The 21,357-nt window shown below is 42.2% G+C and overlaps 1 protein-coding gene across 1 annotated transcript; it reads left to right on the forward strand.

Moving 5' to 3' along the window:
* Window positions 1-286: 286 nt before the first annotated feature.
* On the forward strand, window positions 287-20,793 carry zgc:113276 (uncharacterized protein LOC553748 homolog). The gene is made up of 12 exons (XM_056279318.1): window positions 287-521; window positions 5,495-5,640; window positions 5,771-5,939; window positions 10,843-11,027; window positions 11,127-11,342; window positions 12,481-12,579; window positions 12,646-12,889; window positions 13,545-13,666; window positions 13,751-13,990; window positions 19,912-20,073; window positions 20,379-20,468; window positions 20,623-20,793. Exons 1-12 carry the CDS (start codon window positions 287-289, stop codon window positions 20,791-20,793), a joined length of 2,079 nt encoding a protein of 692 aa, XP_056135293.1.
* Window positions 20,794-21,357: the final 564 nt, after the last annotated feature.

Consider the following 21,357-nt stretch of genomic DNA (forward strand, 5'->3'; position numbering starts at 1 on the left):
TGTTAGGGTTTATACTCCTGTCTGTGCCCCTGTCCAAGGCAATGGGAGAAGAACTGGAGTTGGTCCCTGGGCACTGCATGAAGGTGGCAGCCCACTTCTAGCTACACAGATCACAGCCAGGGTGGTAAATTTGTAGTAACTGAATTTCACCAAGGGGATTCATAAAGGAAACTTAATTTTAATCTTTCACGTCAACAATCCTTTTCTAAGAGTAGATACCTCATTTGAATTAAAACTGCATTTCAGAAACTGTGTGTGTGTGTGTGTGTCTATATGCAAGTTCCAGATGGTGGTGTTGGATGTAGTGATAATAGGGGGTGGTCCACATGCCCTGACCCTGGCCAGTTTGCTGTCCATCCCTTACCCTGAACCAAATTCAGACCCTGCATGTGGTTCAACCTTCACCCTCCCTGAGAGACCCCAACCAAAACAGGAGACATCTAAGACAACCCGCACCAGGAACACGAACAGGAGGAGGGCAAAAGCTAGTAAGCTTACAAAAGATATCAAACATCATAAGGGTAAGATATATGATTGTCTTTGAATGTAATTATCCTCTTTTGGACATGGCATTATGAAGAAGACCTCAATTTTTATTATGTCTTCAATTCAACTCAGTTCAGAGTTCCGTTCAACTCAATTGTCATTGTACAGTGCACATGTACAAGTAAAAAGAGAGGGGAGCTTAGAGAGTGGTCCCCAAACTACGCCCCCCGGGCCAGATACGGCTCACCCCCACATTCTGGGTGGCCCCCCCGAAGCATTGTGTGTGATATATTGTATCCAACCATCTGGTTTATTTAGTTCGACTTTCCACCCTAAGGTGCATTTCGCTTGAAATTCCAAATTTTTTCCTCTGCTGGCTACCATATTTAGATGGTCAGGTCGTCACCATAACAACTGTTCGCGCCGCAATTCGTGCCTCAAAAATATATAGTCACATGTTTTTTGGGGGGTTTTTTTAGTGCGATAATTTTCTGTTATTTTCTGTTATTATGTCAAAGTTGAATCGTAAACGAAAAACTGATCATGAGTGCCGGGTGTTCAACGAACAATGGACTAATAATTATTTTATTTTATTTTTTTGTTCAATGCTAGGACAAGGCAATTTGTCTGATATGCCAGGAATCGGTATAATGGTTTTCAAGGATTACAACTTGTGCAGACATTTTGAGACAAAACACAAAGACAAATATGGTAATCTGCAAGGGCAAGTGCAGACAGACAAGATAAGAAAACTAAGGGGTGTGCTAGCTACACAACAAAATACATTTTTTAAGGCAAGCCCAGCAGAACCAGTCATACCTACAGGCAAGCTTTCGTGTGGCGCGCCGCGAGACTGATAGCTAAGAACGGAAAGGCCTTTCACCAAAGGTGAGTTCGTAAAACAGAAAAGATGCCCTGTGTTGTGTGAGTTTTTCGGCAAGTACAACATGCACTGATATTAAGGACACTGCGCTGCTGTTAATTTTTATTCGTGAAGTAGATGGGATCAATTTCGAGGTATCTGAGTGTAGAGCTAAATTCAGGCCAAATGTTTTGATAACTTGAAAAATAAAATTGCAATTGAATTCAGATTTCTATCTTTTTTTTTAAGTTTCAAATCTTATTTTCGGTTTCAGAATTGTTTTCACTTTCACATCTTTATTTTTTTTTTGTTTCGATTTTTTTTCACTTTCACATCTTTTTTCGGTTTCAGAATTGTTTTCACTTTCACATCTTTTTTTCACTTTCGGATCACATGTTTTTCAGTTTCAGACTTTTGGCCCTGATCTGGTGTGGGAGGTGTGGCATCAATTTAGCGGGGTGTGGAATCATATAAGTCATACGAAATGTAACTAGAGAACAAGAGAATAAAACGTAAGCGTGATTCTGGAGTTGCCTGTGTCATCGTGATATTAAAACCAAAGTTCAATACAGAACATTATCCATGGTGTCAGAAGTTTGGCGAGACGAATCCGTAAGTAGAAGAGATAAACTACTTATAAAGTCGGAAAAAAGACTGGATTTGCCTACAGTAGCCAATGCACCTAACATGCTGCTAAGCTAAGTGAATCTGCTGGCTTGTTGACTCGCCTTCCATAGGGAGAGAGGAGAAATAACGAAACAATGGACAAGATATTTTCGATACCACCCCCGCCCAGGAAGCTTCAATTTTGACAAGCCAAGCAGTTGGACTCAATGGCTACGACGCTTCGAGCGATTCAGCGTGGCTTCAGGACTAGCAGAAAAGAGTGAGGAATACCAGATCAATTCGCTGCTGTATATCATGAGGAAGAAAAGTGATGACATTTTGAACACACTGACTTTGTCTGACGAACAGAAGAAGGAGTATGAAGATGTGTGTAAAGCCTTGGGAGATAATTTTATTTATATGAGAGGGCCAAATTTAATAGCAGATATCAACAGCCAGGCGAATCAGCAGAAAAGTTTATCACTGATGCTTACAAGCTTGCGAAGCATTGTCAATATGGCATTCCGCTTGAAGAAATGATCAGAGATTGGATCGTAGTGGGAATCAGAGATGCAAAACTGTCCGAAAAATGACAGTATGAGCCAAATCTCACGTTGGCCAAAACAATAACACAAGTCAGACAAAATGAAGAAGTCAAGAAACGGCAACCACTGATTAGACGAGAAAATGCTGAAACAAAAGGAAGTAAATGTGGATGCTATAGCTGCAAGAAAACCCGGGAAGTTTAAGATGGCAGCGACAGCACAGAAAAATCACATTGCAGAGAACCGGAAGCTGCAAAAGATATGGGAGAAGCCCTCAGCATACATGGAAGCAGTGTCCAGCTAGAGAGGCAGAGTGTAGAAAATGCAAAAAGGAAGACCATTATGTAGCAGTGTGTAGGACAGTACAGATAGTGAAGGCAATTGAAGAAAGAGGTGGACCAGCAGAATGTGATTCATGGGAACAATTCAAAGTCAGAAATAAGACAGTATCTGGAAACAGGATATACAGTTGAATGGAGAATTGACTAACTTTAAGTGAGATACAGGAGCGGCGGTCACAGCCATACCAGAATCCATGTACTCAAATGCCAGAGATGGTACTCTCCACAATGCACAGCGAATGATAAGCAGTCCCAACAACCAACCACTCACTGTACTGGGCACGTTCAAAGCAAGTCTGAAAAAGGGCAAAAAATAAAACAGAGCAGGAAGTATATGTAGTGAAGGATTTAGTGATGCCACTGTTAGGTCTCCCTGCTATCCAGACTTTGCCACTATTGCAACAGGTTGCAGCAGTCCATGCTATGGGAAACAAACTCAAAACAATGTTCCCAATGGTGTTCTCAGGCTTAGGGAAGCTGCAAGGTAGCTATAAAACAGAGTTAGCAGAGGGGGCAACGCCATATGCACTGTCAGCTCCTCGACGTGTAGCACTACTACCCCATCTGGACAAAGTGAAGTCAGAACTCCATAGGATGGAAAACATGGGAGGAGTCTAACAAATTCAAGAGTCCACCGAGTGGTGTGCAAGAATGGTGGTCATGCCAAAGCCCAATGGAAACATTAGGATCTGCGTAGACCTAACAAGACTCAATGAAAGTGTGCGTCGAGAGAGACACATACTCCCAGCTGTGGATGACACACTTGCAAAGCTAGATGGAGCAGTAGTGTTCTCCAAACTGAACGCTACATCAGCACTTTGGCAAATACCCTTACATAAAGGCTCTCAGCCCTTGACGACGTTCATTACACCTTTCGGCAGTTATTGTTTTAAGTGACTACCCTTTGGGATTTCCTCAGCGCCTGAGCACTTTCAGTTGAGAATCTCACAGATTGTTGCAGGCACACCAGGAACACTGTGCCAAAGACCAGATGGAGCATGATGAAAGGTTGTGTGAAGTCCTCCGAAAGTTTGAGAGTGCAGGTCTGACTCTAAATGAAAAATGTGAGTTTGGGTGAATGAAGTGAAGTCTCTGGGACATAAAATTAGTGCTCAAGGGATTGAGGCCGACCCAGACAAAATGAAAGCTATTATTAGCATGCCAGAACCTCACAATGTTGAAGGAGTGAGACGCTTTATAGGGATGGTGAACTACGTCGGCAAGTTTTCCCCTCACCTGCCCAGTCTCACAAAGCCTTTGAGAGACTCTTGAAAAATGACAGCACGTGGACATGGGACATGCAGCAAAAGACAGCCTTTGAAGAAGTAAAGAAGGAGCTCAGCTTGCCAACTATCTTAGTGCAGTATAGTTCGAAAAGAGAAACTTGTGTCCGCAGATGCATCGTCATATGGCCTTGGAGGAGTGCTAATGCAGTGACAGTCAGATGAAGAATACAGACCAGTGGTGTACATATCAGGGTTTCTGCTATATATAAATGGCTGTGGCGTGCCGCCATGACAAAATAAAAGCCACCACTCCTTCAGAATGTTTTTTTTCCTTAAATTTCAGATGTTAGAACATTGGAAAGTATACTGTATGAATGAATATGTATATATGCGCACACATATACATTACATACATATACAATGACCATAATCAAAGTTTGAAATGATAATTTAAATATCATGAAATGTTACACAATGCTGCAATGAGCTTTATTGTGAAAAAATGGGCACAGCAAGTGGCATCGCTTTACTGTGTGGCTTTACGGTGGCGCAAGCAAGAGCAGCAAGACAGAAAAGACAACAGGAAAGCCAGACCAAGAGAGATAGAGAGAGGAAGGTACCTAAGCAAGGCTAGGTGTGATTGCTTTTATGTTCAGACATACCTGCCAACATTAATGTTAGGCTGTGAAAGAGGGATATTTTCTGGGGCCTTAACGTTAGGGTTAGCTAATGTTGGAGAGCTAGCTAACGGGTGACGTTAACAATGCATAACGTTGGGTCGTCATGTTTTACATTTCAGATACGTTATGAATAAATAGCATGAAATAATGTCACATAATGTTCAGTAGTAAAATATTCCTGTTTGCATTTTCAGATGAGTATATTAAAATATTTACAGAAGAAGAGGAAGGTTCCCGATGAGGAAGAGAGTCAGGTAATGTTTAGATAAGGAGAGGTTCAATGTTCTTCATTTATCTTGACATTATGCCCTGAAGTTTTGAAGGGAAAGAAATGATACTGATACTGTAATGTTGATGGTGGCTAGTACAATATTTAAATGTTCCTACCTGTGTGATAAAATATTGGTTTTGTGAGAGAATCTAATGTTACTCATTCTCAATTATATTAGACAAGTAGACAGGCAGAAGTAGTGGAGGAGGTGAGTAGAGGAGAGCAGAGTGAAGCAGGAGAGAGCTGCAGGGAAAAAGTGAGTGGAGGAAGAGAGAGGAGAAAAAGCAAAGCAAAAGACCAAGCACAGGGAAGCTGGCTGGAACCCTAAATGGCTTGAGATAAAAAAGTTCCACCCATGGCTCTACCATACTGATCAAGGTGAATATTCAGCATTACAATATCATACAAGTTAGTGTTTTTCTATGTAATTTTAATTGAGCAATGACCAGTTAATGCCACTTGACGCTGTCCCTGCAGGAATGTTCTGCCGCTTATGCTGCCAACATAAACTCCAAAAACCAGAGTGGCACATCTACCTGCAGGCAGATGTGCTGCCACATATGGCTCGACTCTCAAAGATTTTTCAAAAAGAAAATGTAAACTTCCTGGCCATCAAAGAGCAGGTACATTATAAGAATCTATCCCTAAACATTTTCCTCTCATAATTTTAAAGTAATAGAACCAATTGTAGCTTATTCAATCATTGACTGCAGTCAACAAAAAAGCTAAGCATTGTGTGACTGCCCTTATTAGGTCCCAGTGACAAAGGTATGCCTGAGGACCATCAGAGATGCAGCTGATGAACAGCCCCCTGGCTCATTCCTAGCCCGGATCCATGAGGACCTGGATGACCCTGCAGGATTAGGTGCCTTTAATATCACAGATGAGAAGGAGAGGCAGAGGAGAAACAGAGGCCTTCATTGTGCGTTCAGACCACAAGCCTCTGATCTCCTTGTTAGGCTCCTGACCACTTGATGACTTAACTCCAAGAATACTCAGATTCAGGCTGAGGATGATGAGGTTCACCTACCAAATCATTCATGTTCCAGGGAAACAGCTAGTGGCAGCTGATGCATTGTCACGAGCTCCACTTGGACCAGACAGCATGAAAGAGTGTGACACACTAGAAAGGTAGTGTAAAGTCTACATTGATTATGTCATGGAGCACATTCCATCAACAAAAACTAAAGCAGAACAGAGATGCAACGACGAGACAACTTACACAGACAAGGGTTGCACAGTGCACAGGAAAGCAGTCCCTAAGAATCTCCCGCCATACTGGTCATACAGAGCAGACATGCGTAGACACATAGCAGATGGTATCCTACTAAAGGGGGAACGAATCCTTATTCCGTCGACCATGTGCAGAGAGAGATGCTTGAAAGAATCCACCATGGACACCAGGACATGACGAAGTGTAGGGCACAACAGTCCATGTGGTGGCCTAGGTTGACAAGAGATATCAGAGAGCTGGTGGAAAGATGTGACAGGTGCTGCCAGTTTTTCAGTTATTGAACAGAGCCTCTGATGACAACACCATTACCTGCAAGACCGTGGCAGAGAGTGGCTGCAGACATCTTTCAGTGGAGAAAAGGCCAATACTTAGTTGTAATTGATTACTTCTCAAGATATATTGAAGTAGCCAACCTTCCGACACTCACAACTGCTACCACGGTGGAGAGGTTGAAAGTCATATTTGCCAGATTTGGCATTCCTGAGGTACTAGTGATGGACAATGGGCCACAGTTTGCCTCTTCTGAGTTTACAGCATTCACTCAAGAATATGACTTTGCGCATATCAGGAGTAGCCCCAGATATCCCCAGAGCAATGGTGAGGCGGAGAGAGCGGTGAGAACAGTAAAACAAATACTGAGCAAGAATCAAGATCACCAGAAAACTCTCTTGGCTTACAGAACAACCCCGTTAGCTCATGGAGTCTCACCAGCACAACTGCTGATGGGGAGAAGATTGAGGTCTACAGTTCCAGTCCCTCCTCGAACACTCAGACCAAAATGGCCAGACCTCCAAGCTTTTAAAAGGAAAGACATGAGGATGAAAGAGAACCAAAAGAAAGCTTATGGAGCAAGACACAAAGATATGGAGTTGCCGATACTTGAACCAGGCCAGAGAGTCTGGATCAGAACAGCAAAGACCACTGGAACAGTACAAGCACCGGCTTCAACTCCAAGATCATACAAAGTAGAGACGGAGCTGAGAACACTGAGAAGAAACCGAGCTCAGCTTACTGCTCTTCCAGAACCAGACCAGCGTGATGAGATCCAGCCCGACCCTAATGTGACTGTGACCAGATCAGGGACAGTCTCCCATCCACCTGAAAGACTGGACTGGTAAAACGGGTCATGTTCCGTATTAGGAAGACCTGTGTGAAAAAGGACAGAATAAACCCCTGCAGCAGTGTCAGAAGGGTCAGGTAGTCCACCCTACCCTTCAGATTAGAATATATATATATATATATATATATATATATACACTACCGTTCAAAAGTTTGGGATCACCCAAACAATTTTGCAGCAATTACAGCATTGCAGACCTTTGGCATTCTATCTGTTAATTTGTTGAGGTAATCTGGAGAAATTGCACCCCACGCTTCCAGAAGCAGCTCCCACAAGTTGGATTGGTTGGATGGGCACTTCTTGCGTACCATACGGTCAAGCTGCTCCCACAACAGCTCAATGGGGTTCAGATCTGGTGACTGCGCTGGCCACTCCATTACCGATAGAATACCAGCTGCCTGCTTCTGCTCTAAATAGTTCTTGCACAATTTGGAGGTGTGTTTAGGGTCATTGTCCTGTTGTAGGATGAAATTGGCTCCAATCAAGCGCTGTCCACTGGGTATGGCATGGCGTTGCAAAATGGAGTGATAGCCTTCCTTATTCAGAATCCCTTTTACCCTGTACAAATCTCCCACCTTACCAGCACCAAAGCAACCCCAGACCATCACATTACCTCCACCATGCTTAACAGATGGCGTCAGGCATTTTTCCAGCATCTTTTCATTTGTTCTGCGTCTCACAAACGTTCTTCTTTGTGATCCAAACACCTCAAACTTGGATTCATCCGTCCACAACACTTTTTTCCAGTCTTCCTCTGTCCAATGTCTGTGTTCTTTTGCCCATCTTAATCTTTTATTGGTCAGTCTCAGATATGGCTTTTTCTTTGCCACTCTGCCCTGAAGCCCAGAATCCCGCAGCCGCCTCTTCACTGTAGATGTTGACGCTGGTGTTTTGCGGGTACTATTTAATGAAGATGCCAGTTGGGGACCTGTGAGGCGTCTGTTTCTCAAACTAGAGACTCTAATGTACTTATCTTCTTGCTCAGTTGTGCAACGCGGCCTCCCACTTCTTTTTCTACTCTGGTTAGAGCCTGTTTGTGCTCTCCTCTGAAGGGAGTAGTACACACCGGTGTAGGAAATCTTCAATTTCTTAGCAATTTCTCGCATGGAATAGCCTTCATTTCTAAGAACAAGAATAGACTGTCGAGTTTCAGATGAAAGTTCTCTTTTTCTGGCCATTTTGAGCGTTTAATTGACCCCACAAATGTGATGCTCCAGAAACTCAATCTGCTCAAAGGAAGGTCAGTTTTGTAGCTTCTGTAACGAGCTAAACTGTTTTCAGATGTGTGAACATGATTGCACAAGGGTTTTCTAATCATCAATTAGCCTTCTGAGCCAATGAGCAAACACATTGTACCATTAGAACACTGGAGTGATAGTTGCTTGAAATGGGCCTCTATACACCTATGTAGATATTGCACCAAAAACCAGACATTTGCAGCTAGAATAGTCATTTACCACATTAGCAATGTATAGAGTGTATTTCTTTAAAGTTAAGACTAGTTTAAAGTTATCTTCATTGAAAAGTACAGTGCTTTTCCTTCAAAAATATGGACATTTCAATGTGATCCCAAACTTTTGAACGGTAGTATATATATATATATATATATATATATATATATATATATATAATACTGTTCATGTTTAAAGAAAATGCATAATATTTAAAATGTGTTTTGTTCTATAACAAGCTGGAAAAGATTCAAATAAAAAGTTAGAAATGTGATAATTAACTAAAGGGGGGTGTAGTGGAACGTCAGGCCTCTAGGGGGCCTTAGACTTTAGGTCAAGACAATAAGTCATACAAAATGTAACTAGAGAATAATAATAAAACGTAAGTGTGATTCTACAGAGTTGCCTGAGTCATCGTGATAAGAAAACCAAGGTTCAATACAGAACATTATACTATACTTTTATGGAACTATGCACTCTCCAACAGCAAGGCCTATGTACTGCCTCCTCGTGGCGACACACGGTAACTGGGTACACCTTGGACCCTGGCTGAACTACAAGGGACTCGGAGGAGGTCTGGCCCCTAGACGTGCGGTACGCAGGCCCACCGGTGTGTGGATATTCACTGATGCCCACGACCAGCCCCCAGCTATGGGTTAAATAGTGCCACTGCCTAGTGGATGCCTTGGGAGAGGAATAGGCTACGGGAGTAAACCCCTACAGAAAATCAATGTCTACAGTGCTGTTGTTTTTTGTTTTTCTTGCCCTTTTTTATCTGTTTAAGTCAGAGAGTACTGCTGGCGTTGTGTGGATGCCACTTCTCCCTCTCATAGCCCCCCCCCCTTCCCATCCACCCCTGTATATGTGTGTTATGTTTAACTGTTTTCTTGTTTCACCCCGTTTATTGTAAAGTGACTCGGAGTGTTAGAAAAACGCTATATAAGATTTATTTATTATTATCACTATTACTTATTATTACCATTATTACTACCTGCACTAAAATGGTTGAATAAAATTATGGTTGGAATGCTTAAGAATTAGTTTTATTTTATTTTTAAATTCTACTTACCTCCCTATTATGTTTTATCTACAACTTTGACAATGTGCCATCCATCCATCCATTATCTAAACCGCTTGTCCTTACTCAGGGTTGCGGGAATGCTGGAGCCTATCCCAGCAGTAATTGGGCCGCAGGCAGGGAGACACCCTAAACCAGAAATGCCAAGGCCCCCCAAATAGCATTAGCATCTGGCCGGGGCCCCCCTTTTTGCAAGATGTCTTTAAAAACCCATTGACAATACTATGGCAAATGTTAAAAAGAAGAAAAAAAAACTCCTGAATATATTTCCTTACTTTTGTTAATGCAATAATAATGACATTTATACTTCAAATTTTAATCCTTCCATTCTATTGACTATTTCTGTTTTCCATTATAAGCGTTTTTTGTTATAAAATATATTTGATCATAATATACATAATAATTCAATTTATTTTTCAAAAAAATTTTTTTTTAGCATTTTCCCTCATCTTCCCTCCAATTTGCTGAGGTGCCATTGGTGTCCCCTGGCGGCCCCCGGGGCCGTGGCCCCCACTTTGAAAACCACTGCCCTAGACAGGCCGCCAGACCATCACAGGGCCGACACACACATTCATACCTAGGGGCCATGGCAATGTTAAATAAACCCAGCTAACAATGGTATATTTAGATGTACCGTTGGATGTAATGGGTTAATATTCAACTAAGGTAGACCTATTGTTGTCCATAGTACTGTTTACTTTTACTGACATACACCGGCCCTCCCAAAGAGCCAGGCGAGTGAGCTGGTCCTCCTAAGAAAAAGTTTGGGGAACCCTGGCTTAGAGCTTCCAAGAGTTTGATACATACAGAAAAAAAACCCAAAACAATTGCAATCAAGCAAGAAAAACTCATTGATAGATGTAAGTGAAGTAGGCATAAGGATGTGCAACTTTCAAAAGGTGTAAAGGTGTATGACGTGTAGTATGTGATTATTCTTTGTAGGTCAGCCGGTGGAGGACCAGCAAGTCCCACTGGTGGTCACAGATGGGGTGTTCAGCCCGCCATTAAGCCTCAGAGTGGTCGATTCCTACGGAGAGTGGACTACTCTATGGGAAAGCCAGTTCACAGCTCTGAACATCCCTCACCTGCGCTCACACACACTTGTACACACTGATCCCTTCAACAAGGTAAAGACTCTTGAAATGGTGGGGTGTTGAAAAGGTGTGCATTTTAGTACTAGAGTTTGAATACTGCTTAAATCATTTTTCCCTCTTTTTTTATGACAGAAGGCATTGCAGGAGTTTGTAGTTAAGCATGACCGTAAAGCAGAACTTCACAGTCTTCCAGATCAAATTTACATCCAGGACGACGATGCATTCTTCAATGATATGAGGCTTGGCAAGAAAGAGAAAAGACGCCTGAATATAACCACGGCTCTTAAGAAGAATTTATCCTTCAGTCTGCCAGGAACCAAGCTTAGTGTGGATTTCTTTAAAGAACAGGTCTGACCTTGTGTGTGTGTGTGGAGGGGGTATATTTTTCTGTGATGTATGTATAGTATATTTTGAATATTATTTTGAGCATAAGACATGACAATCTTAGATACTGTGGATGTCTGCTGAATTGAATGGGCAATTTTGACTGCATTTACTGGATTTCTGTTTGATATATGATGTATTTGTTGGTGTTTTTGTTCTTATCAGAACATCACCATCGGCTGATATATGTTTCAGTGTTTTCAAAAATCAATAAAGTAATTATCAAAGCATGAAAAATTGCATCCTAACATTACTCACCTTTGCAGTGACTTTTCAAGGTATGCTAACAACTAAATAGTCACCTTTTGAAAATCTGCATGATTCTACAAGAAATTTAATATAAGTAGCTTGAATATGAAAAGCCCCAAGATTGCCAGCAACCATACCAACATGTGCCCTGATTCTGCTGAATGACAGAAGCGGAGCAGGTGTGGGTTTGGTTAGTATTTGGATGGGAGACCGCCTGGGAAAACTTGAGATGCTGCTGGCAATGATGTTAGTGGGCTAGTAGGGGGCAGTCGTCCCTCTGGTCTGAATAGAAACACACAAAAAAAAATCCCAATGCCCCAGTGCAGTGACAGGGACACTGCTGTTGGAGATGCTGTCCTTCAAATGGGACAATAAAAATGAGGTCCTGACTCACTGTGGTCATTAAAGTGGCAAAGAGTAGGGGCTCCCCAGTGTCCTGACAAAATTCCCAACCTGGCTTTCTCCATCTGGCCAGCTAATCATCCCCCATGTAATTTGCTCAATGATTGCTCCCTCTCCACCTCAAGCTGATGCGTAGTGAGTGTTCTGTTGCAAAACAATGGCTGCCGTGCATCACCCAGGTGGGTGCTGCACATTGGTGGTGGTTGAGGTGAGTTTCCCCACTTCAATGTGAACGCTTTGAGTGTCAAGATAAAGCGCTACATAGATGTAATCCAGTATCTATTCAACAACTAACCTTTAGCGAAACTCTGCTGGGGCTGATTCTTTGGTGAGAAAGTTGACGAGACAATTTCACAGTGAAAATCCAACCTTCAGCAGCAACAAAGCATGGGTGACCACTGTTTTTCACCTATTCGTTTGAATAGCTGTAAAAATTTGCATAAACATACAGGTGGAGAGATACAGCCTGGACAGAGTGCTGGTAAAGGGGACAGTGGATTCCATTATTCCTGTGATGGAGGACGAGAAAGAGCAAGAAGAAGAGAATAATGTGATGAAAGAGGGGGAAACACAGGATGTGATGGGGAGCGAGAGAAAGGCTGAGGGATTAGCGAAGACACTGAAATATTTTCAAGTCCAACTTCAGGAGGGCATCACACTAAAGGCCCACCAGGTTGTAATGGCGACAGGTCCTACACGTGCCCAGATGGCAAACATCCCTCCCTGGGTGAGCTGCATTGGAGAGAGCTACCCAGAAGAGCGGATGCAACACACCGTGCACCTCATGCATCACCCAGCCATAGCTCAGAAGCAACATGAAGAGACAGATGATCAGAGACAGATAGAAACTCCCACGCCAGGTAAGTTAGTTGGATCATCTTTTAAAGGCCTACAGAGGTCACATTATTACAGGAAATTTGGGGGGGGGGGGAGCATGTTTAAATATGCTTTTTACAAAGTTTACACACAAAAGGGAGACTCACATCTCACCATTCACATACATGGGAGAAGAGACAGGAAAAAAAATTCACAGTTAAAAGAGAAGGATAAAGACAATTCAGAAAGAGCGAAAGACTGTGTGTGTGTGTGTGTGTGTGTGTGTGTGTGTGTGTGTGTGTGAGAGAGACAGAGAGACAGAGAAACAGAAGATAACAGTTGCAATAATCTATACTCTTAAGTAATGTTTAAGAAACTTGGATTATTATTAATGTATGCTCAAGGAATTAGATAGTTGTGTGGAACCACTTGACATAACATGTTTAAATAAATCCAACATTTCATTGTTTTTTGAGTGCAAAAAAACCCCCAGGAAACTCATACGTAGCTCCAAAGTGAATGTCCTCCACTTGTGTTAATTAAACTGCATCTAAGCAATATGTAGTCATTTACTCTCACTAAATGTTTCAGTTCCTCTTTGCAGCCTAAAGTGGCTATTCTGCATTTCCTCTAAATATCCAGCAATTACACATTAATGCTTTACTATGCTTTGCTTTAATGTGCTTTTGTTATGCACAGTGTGTCATCCAGGCCAGAGGGTGATGGTAATTGGTGGAGGGCTGACCAGTGCTCATGTCGTATCTATTGCCCTCCAGCAAGGGGCAAGCCATGTGACATGGGTCATGAGGAAGCACCTCCAGGTCTGCTATTATTTTCACACATAGACTACGCACAAACACACACACAAAAAAAAAACTATCATTCAACTTTGCCCTCTAATGCAGTTGAAACAGTTTGATGTGGGTGATGTGGAGAGCCTGGTTGGCCGTTACTCCCACGTGGAGCATGGCATCAAGATGGATGGTCGAGCATACCTGCAACAGTTCTACAATGAGAGAAGCCTCCACAGACGACTGGCCATGATCCGCCAAGCAAGAAAAGGTGGAGCAGTAACCCCAGAGGCCTACGTTCATCTCCAGCCATTCATCCAGAGCGGGATGGTGGATGTTAAAGCATACTGTCAGGTAATTGTGTACATACATATTATTCTGCCCTCCAGGCATTTACATTCTGTAGTGTAGTGTCTGGCTCCCTCTAAAGCATTTCTGTTTAATTGTACAGCCTTTTGGGACAGCTTCCTGTTTAGACAAGAAATAGAGAAAGCACATGTAGGCCACAGGAGGTTAGATTTCAGCCCAACCAGAGCACAGAAAGGTCGTCTGCTGCCATCCTGTTGTTGTGCCACAGAAAGCATTTCCTCTAAGTTGGAATCTATTGATAAGCAGTCCAACTATGTGTGTTGATGAAACATTTGTGAACGTGGTACTGAAAAAAGTAACTTCTGAAGGTATTTTTTCTATGCTAACATTTAATTAAGTATCCTTTATTAATCTCCTTGGGGAGATTCAGTTACTGCAAATTAACCCATCCTAGCTGTGATCTGTGTAGTTAGGAGCAGTGGGCTGCTGCCTTCATGCTGCGCCCAGGGATCAACTCCAGTTCTTTTCCCATTGCCTTGGTCAGGGGCACAGCAGGAGTATAAACCCTAAAGTGCATGTTTCTTTTGATGGTGGAGGAAACCAGAGCACCCGGACAAAACCCACTGCAGGCATGGGAAGAACATGCAAACTCCACACAGAGGACAACGTGGGATGACCCCCAAGGTTGAACAACCCCAGGGTTTGAACCCAGGACCTTCTTGTTGTGAGGTCACAACGCAAATCACTGGGCCACTGTGCCATGTTGGTTTCTTCAGTGATAAGCTGTTGATATTTAGCACTTAAGTCTTCATCCTCTCTAGTGCTGTGTTTATGTTGTCGTTTAACTGTTATTTGTTTGGTTTTAGCATTTTATTGATTATCTATGGCGGCATGGTAGCGCAGTGTTTAGCGCAGTCGCCTCACAGCAAGAAGGTCCTGGGTTCAAGCCCTGGGGTAGTCCAACATTGGGGGTCATCCCAGGTCATCCTCTGTGTGGAGTTTGCATGTTCTCCCCGTGTCTGCGTGGGTTTCTTCTGGGTGCTCCGCTTTCCTCCCACAGTCCAAAGACATGTAGGTCAGGTGAAACGGCCATACTAAATTGCCTCTAGGTATGAATGTGTGTGTGTGTGTGTGTGTGTGTGTGTGTGTGTGTGTGTGTGTGTGTGTGTGTGTGTGTGTGTGTGTGTATGTCAGCCCTGTGTGATGGCCTGGCAGCTTGTCCAGGGTGTCTCCCCACCTGCCGCCCAATGACTGCTGGGATAGACTCCAGCATCCCCGAAATCCTGAGAGCAGGATAAGTGGTTCAGATAATGGATGGGTGGAATAATAATTATTAAATGGCGGCACGGTGGCACAGTGGTTAGTGTGGTCACCTCACAGCAAGAAGGTCCTGGGTTCAAGCCCTGGGGTAGTCCAACATTGGGGGTCGTCCCAGGTCGTCCTCTGTGTGGCGTTTGCATGTTCTCCCCATGTCTGCATGGGTTTCTTCCGGGTGCTCCGGTTTCCTCCCACAGTCCAAGGACATGTAGGTCAGGTGAATCGGCCATACTAAATTCCCACTAGGTACGAGTGTGTGTGTTTGTGTGTGTGTGTGTGTGAGTGTGAGTGAGTGGGCCCTGTGTGACGGCCTGGCGGCCTGTCCATAGTGTCTCCCTGCCTGCCGCCGAATGACTGCTGGGATAGGCTCCAGCATCCCCGCGACCCTGAGAGCAGGATAAACTGTTTTGATAATGGATGGATGGATGAATAATAATAATAACTAGAAAAATGCTTTTCCACAGAAAAAGCGTGTGAATGCTGAGCTGCTGAAGAAATCACGAAAGCATTGCTGAAAATGGATAAATAGGAAAAGTCAGAAAGTCACTAGCCTACCTGAAATACCCGGAAACTGAAATGTGAAATGGCTGAATATTTGAAGTTTTAAAGGTATAAAAAACTGAAAAAATGCCATAATGTGCTAAATACATAACTAGTTTGATTGTTGAATGGTTTCTGTAGTTTAAAGTATGAAAAAGTGGACGTGGTGCAGAGATTTCAAAGTGCTCCCGGTCCCATTACAAACACACACAACAAGGCTGTAACAAAACTTGCAAGCATTTGCAGCAATGGTTTATGTATGGAAAAGGTTTGAATAGTCTGAAATATGTGACCCCCGCTGGTAAAAGAGTCCCCAAGTAGACCTAGGTCGTTGAACTGCAAAACCCGACCTGAACATTGTTCTTCTAAAAGAAGAAAAAAGAGCTACAGTACATCCGAAGAAATGGTCTTTAGGAGAGGTATAATGAGAGGAGGAGGGGTATAATGAGAGGAGGAGGGGTAGAATGAGAGGAGGGGTTGAATGAGAGGAGGGGTAGTGATGAAGAAGATGAGTGATGAAGAGGAAGGGTAGTGATGAAGAAGAAGGGTAGTGATGAAGAGGAAGGGTAGGAAGTAGGGTAAGAAGGTTGTAGGGAGGTAGGATAGCAGGGAGGTTGTAGGAAGGAAGGTAGGAAGATTGTAGGAAGGTAGGAAGGCAGGAAGGTTGTGGGAAGGAAGGTAGGAAGGAAGGTATGAAGGAAGGTAGGAAGGAAGGTAAGAAGGTTGTAGGAAGGAAGGTAGTAAGGTTGTAGGAAGGTAGGAAAGACGGTAGGAAGGAAGGTAGGAAGGTTGAAGAGGGAGGAAGAGCAGTTAAGAAGTGGCAGAAGCTGATTAAATCTACCAGGTGTTGAGAGTTGACAGTAATTAGGCTGGCAGTTGAGTTTCAAATTGATATGTGATGTCACAATAGGACTGAACATTCTAACAGGCAAAGTGTATGGCAGAATTGCTAAATTTTAGAGCTGAATTGTTCAAAAACTATAAAATATTTTAAAAATCTGAATAGGGTTCTGAAAGAGCTGAATGTCCTGAACTGTTTAAGCTTTAAATGGGGTTTCTAGCTCAAAAAATGAAGGAGATACAGTTCAAAGGTGATGAGGGTTTCAACCTTTCCCCATAGACTTCCATTGTTTTGAAAAAGTAGAAAAAGCTTAATATGTCTAAAAGTATAAAAGATTTCAAAAAACCAAAATGTGAGCCTTAATGGGCTTAAAGAGATGAACATTTTGATACCTGAATGGTTTCAGTGGCTAAAAGTATGAAGGAGTAAAAGAGGTGGAAAGGTTGCAAAAGTCCCCCATTGACTCCCATTCAAAAAATGGCTGAAAAAAGTTGAATATCTCAAAAATGTCAAAAGGTATGAAAAATCTGAAAGGGCGGCACTAATGTCCTTAATGAGTTGAACATGTTGATAGTTGAATGGTTGCAGTAGCTAAAAGTATGAAGGAGCTACAAAGTGTCAAAAAATGGGCGGAAGAAAAATAAATAAATAAAGAACTGCAAAGCAATAGTGTGAATGCCCAGCATTCACACTAATAATAATGATAATGTATTTTATTTATTTAAAGGCACCTTTCATGACACTCAAGGTCGGCTTACATCAAATACATTAAACAAAGCATTAAAAAAACATGAGTTGAATCAATAATAAAACACACAATAAGCAATAGCGCGTACATCAGCAAGGAGTTAAAACAAGATGAATATGATGTGTTTAATGCTGTTAAATTGAGTAAGCTAGTTTAAAAAGGTGGGTTTTAAGAGCAGTTTTAAATTCTGGTATGGAGTCAGTATTCGGATGTGACGGGGAATGGCGTTCCATAGTTTGGGTGCTGTATAGGAGAAAGCCCTGGCACCTATTTTGCTGAGGTTAATGGCTGGTAGTGCCAATAGACCTGCTGGTGAAGACCACAGGGAGCAGAATGGAGTGAAAGTCTGAAAGAGGTCTGAGATAAGCAGGGGATAAATTATGAAGCACTTTGAATGTTGATAACAGAAGTTAAAGTTAATCCACTATGACACAGGAAGCCAGTGTAATTGAATCAGCAGGGGAGGGACATGTTCAGTGGACTTTGACCGTGTAATAATCTGTGCTACAGAATTCTGATTGAGTTGAAGTCAGTGAATAAGTTTGTTGGGGATGCCTGCCAGGATCGCATTGCAGTAGTCAATGGGTGATGTGACCAAAGCATTGACTAAGACTTCCGTGGAGTGTTGTGTTAAAGCAGGGGGTAGTCTGGAGATGTTTTGCAGATGGAAAAAGGCAATCCAGGGGACATTGTTTATATGACTGGAAAAGGAAAGGGCACTATCGAGGATAACACCAAGGCTCTTAGCTTGTGAGGAGACAGATATGGTGGCTCCAGCAATGGGGAGTGAGCAAATATTAGTTTTCAAGAGTGTAGATTTGGTACCAATGAGAAGTAGCTCAGTTTTACTACTGTTGAATTTTGGATAATTGTTAGTCATCCATATCTATATATCATGGAGACAAGCAGTGAGGGTACTGGAGGGGAGAGTGGAAGTGGGCTTAGTAGACACATAAAGGTGTGTATCATCAGCCTAACAGTGGAAATGCATACCATAGTGCCAGAGGATGTTGCCAAGAGGGAGGAGGTAAATAATAAAAAGGCACACTATATTGTTGTTTGTGCCGGGGTATCTGATCCTTGGGGTGCACCAACTTCTGGCGCAGCATGTTTTGGGGGTTGAAAGCAACCGAGACGCGGTGTTTGGAAAATATGCTTCTCAACTGTTCCGACACTCCCGCCACATATGGAATCACCACTGGTTTACGCTTATGCAGTTGTCCTTCTCATTCTCTTTGATCGGCTTTTGCACTGTTTGTGCGTCTTCCTGGCTTTGATAAACGCTCAGTTAGCATAACCACACTTAACTAGCCTGTTTAATGTGGGATTTCTACCCTTCCCCAGCTGTTATGTTGGTGGGGATGTTGTCAGCTTGCTGTTACAGTGTCCTGATGACTCCTAGTTTGTGCTCCAGTGGATGATGAGAGTCAAACCTTAAGTACTGATCAGTATGTGTAGGTTTACGATAGACATCAACAATCAAATGTCCCCCATCACCAGTTGCAATTTCACAGTCTAAGAATGCTAACTTGTCATTTTTCACATCCTCCCTGGTGAACTTGATGTGGTTATCCACCAAGTTAATGTGGTTAGTGAAATCTGGTACGTCCTGAGATTTTTTAATTTTAACCCAGGTTTCATCCACAAATCTGATTTGTGGTCAGATTTATATGCCAGAAGACTGAGGTTTGCATATGTAAAGAAATCCTAGTAGAGCTGCTGAATTTAGCTGCAGAAAGTCATTCTGTGACAGCCAGGCTTCCATGAGACATATATATATATATAGACCAGTTTGCGCTCTGTGATTAAGTCATTGACCAGAAGGGCTTTGTTGGTGATAGATCGGATATTGTATAGAGCAAAATTATGACAGGTCTTGTGCGTACAAACAACTGATTTAACTAGTGGAGTTAACAAACTGTGGTCTACATGTCAGTCAGAGATGACCATGCTTGTGCATTTAGATACTAGTGTCTGTATAGAAATGTTACAGCAATTGTCATATTCTGCCCTTTCAGTTACACTCCATTTTCATATCCTCATGCATCATGAGTCTGCATTCAGTGTTGCCAGTTTTGACTGAGATCAAATACCTCAATCAGAGCCCTGAACCCGCCCAATCATCACAAAAATAGCCTTTTTTTTAACTACTGTTTAGTAGAAGGTTTCTCTGTCCGTCCGGTGTATGTATGTAATAATAATTATGTTTATCAGAGCCATTTTTACCCACCCAATCAAATAAAAAGTAGCCCAATTGGGTGTGAAACCACCCAATCTGGCAACTCTGTCTGCATTAAATATTTGGAGCTTGAAGACTACATCCTGACTCTATTGCCTTTTGTCAAGGAATTTTGGCCAGCTGTCTAATAGTAGTTGCTACAACTCAAAGAGGACAGTATACATATGCTTTTATGAAAAATATGTGACATAGTGCAGTGTGGTACAAGGTAGCTTAGATGAGATGAGATACAGATCAGATTGGATTCAGTTTCCTAAAGAGGTCTCCCTGTCACGATCCAGGTGAATGACGCCAAATGGTACTACAGGACCCAGACCTGGAGCCTGTCTCTCAGCAACGGGGATAACTGGACAGGGGATATGATATGGCTAGCTACTGGCTGCAAATTGGATGTTAACCAGGACCCATTGCTTTCTGGGGTCATGAAAGAATATCCTATTCAGGTGGGTTTGACAAAAAAAAAAAGGCTGTTAGAAAAATACATGTGTGAAACATGGATGGATTAACTGAGAAAGGGATTGGTGGATACAGAAAGGAAAGCTGTAGAATAGGTTGGATGAATAAAGAGAATGGCAAATGGAAGGATGCTAAACTAATATATGTAAGAGTATATTTCACTTTCTACTGTTTAGTTCAAGAGTACATTCTGTCATATTTTAACCCATTTGTTCTATATCAATAATGTAGCCTGAACAATAAAGGATAATCCTAGACAAACAAGATGTATCCTGTTTGTCCCCCTGTTCAGGTGATTGATGGATGGCCTTGTATAACAGAAAGCTTACAGTGGGCACCAGGGTGCCCTCTCTACCTAATGGGGCAGTATGCTGCACTTCAGGTCGATCCTCCATACATGTTTATGTTTTATATATGTTTGATACTTGTTTTATGGCAACAAACTGCTCTATATCTGTAATCAAACATCATCTGCACACTAATGAGTTTTGATCGCTCACTTATCTTTCCGTTTTCTTCCACTGGTACAAACACAGATAGGGCCTCATGCAGTGAACCTGGCTGGAGGGCAGGCAGCGAGCATGCGTATCGCAAAGGACATCATGCGCTGGCATCAAAAGCACAATGGAAAGTCTTCAGAGGAGACTTGGGAAAGACTGAAGACAGATGAATACATTCAGCAGATGCACGGACTTATGTGGTTGTGATTTTAACAGTAAGCCTACAGAAACATTTTAATAGTCATAGCTACACAACTACACAAGTGCCCATTCGCTCATGTGTGTAAACTATTGCTCATTCCTGGTGGTCACAACTGGGGGTTTTTGTACGTTGTCATTATATGCTTAAATTGTAATTGCATGCTTGAATGAAAGCTGAATTTAGGTCATCACAAGGGGCTTATGCAATAATCGCACCAGTTTTATCTTTTCCATTTTGCTACATGCTATTTGTTAGCCCTTTACTTTCCTGATTCAACTCTATTAGTCAACTTTAGGCTTTTCCCTGGAAATCTCAGGGTCATGTTTAATTCAGACTAGTTTTAATAAACAAATACATTAGAAATTGTTCTTGATTTCTAAACAAGTTCCCAAATTAAGGTCATTTACAGACTTTGAAATATCTATCTATCTATCTATCTATCTATCTATATATCTATCTATCTATAGTGCCCACGTGCCGTCCATATAAGCAAGGTAAGCAGTGCTTACCAAATAAAAGAAGAAAAAAACAACACAGTGAAATATTAAAATAAAAGTGCTAATATAAAC

The sequence above is a fragment of the Lampris incognitus genome, chromosome 4 (assembly GCF_029633865.1).
Source record: "Lampris incognitus isolate fLamInc1 chromosome 4, fLamInc1.hap2, whole genome shotgun sequence".
Classification (NCBI taxonomy): domain Eukaryota; kingdom Metazoa; phylum Chordata; class Actinopteri; order Lampriformes; family Lampridae; genus Lampris; species Lampris incognitus.

What these genes read in the sequence shown, in the direction of transcription:
- zgc:113276 (XM_056279318.1), top strand. Translation starts at nt 287, where the DNA reads ATGGTGGTGTTGGATGTAGTGATAATAGGGGGTGGTCCACATGCCCTG. An exon ending in AGATATCAAACATCATAAGG is followed by an intron (nt 522 to 5,494) that starts GTAAGATATATG and finishes CTGTCCCTGCAG; the next exon opens with GAATGTTCTGCCGCTTATGC. An exon ending in TCATGAGGAAGCACCTCCAG is followed by an intron (nt 13,667 to 13,750) that starts GTCTGCTATTAT and finishes CCTCTAATGCAG; the next exon opens with TTGAAACAGTTTGATGTGGG.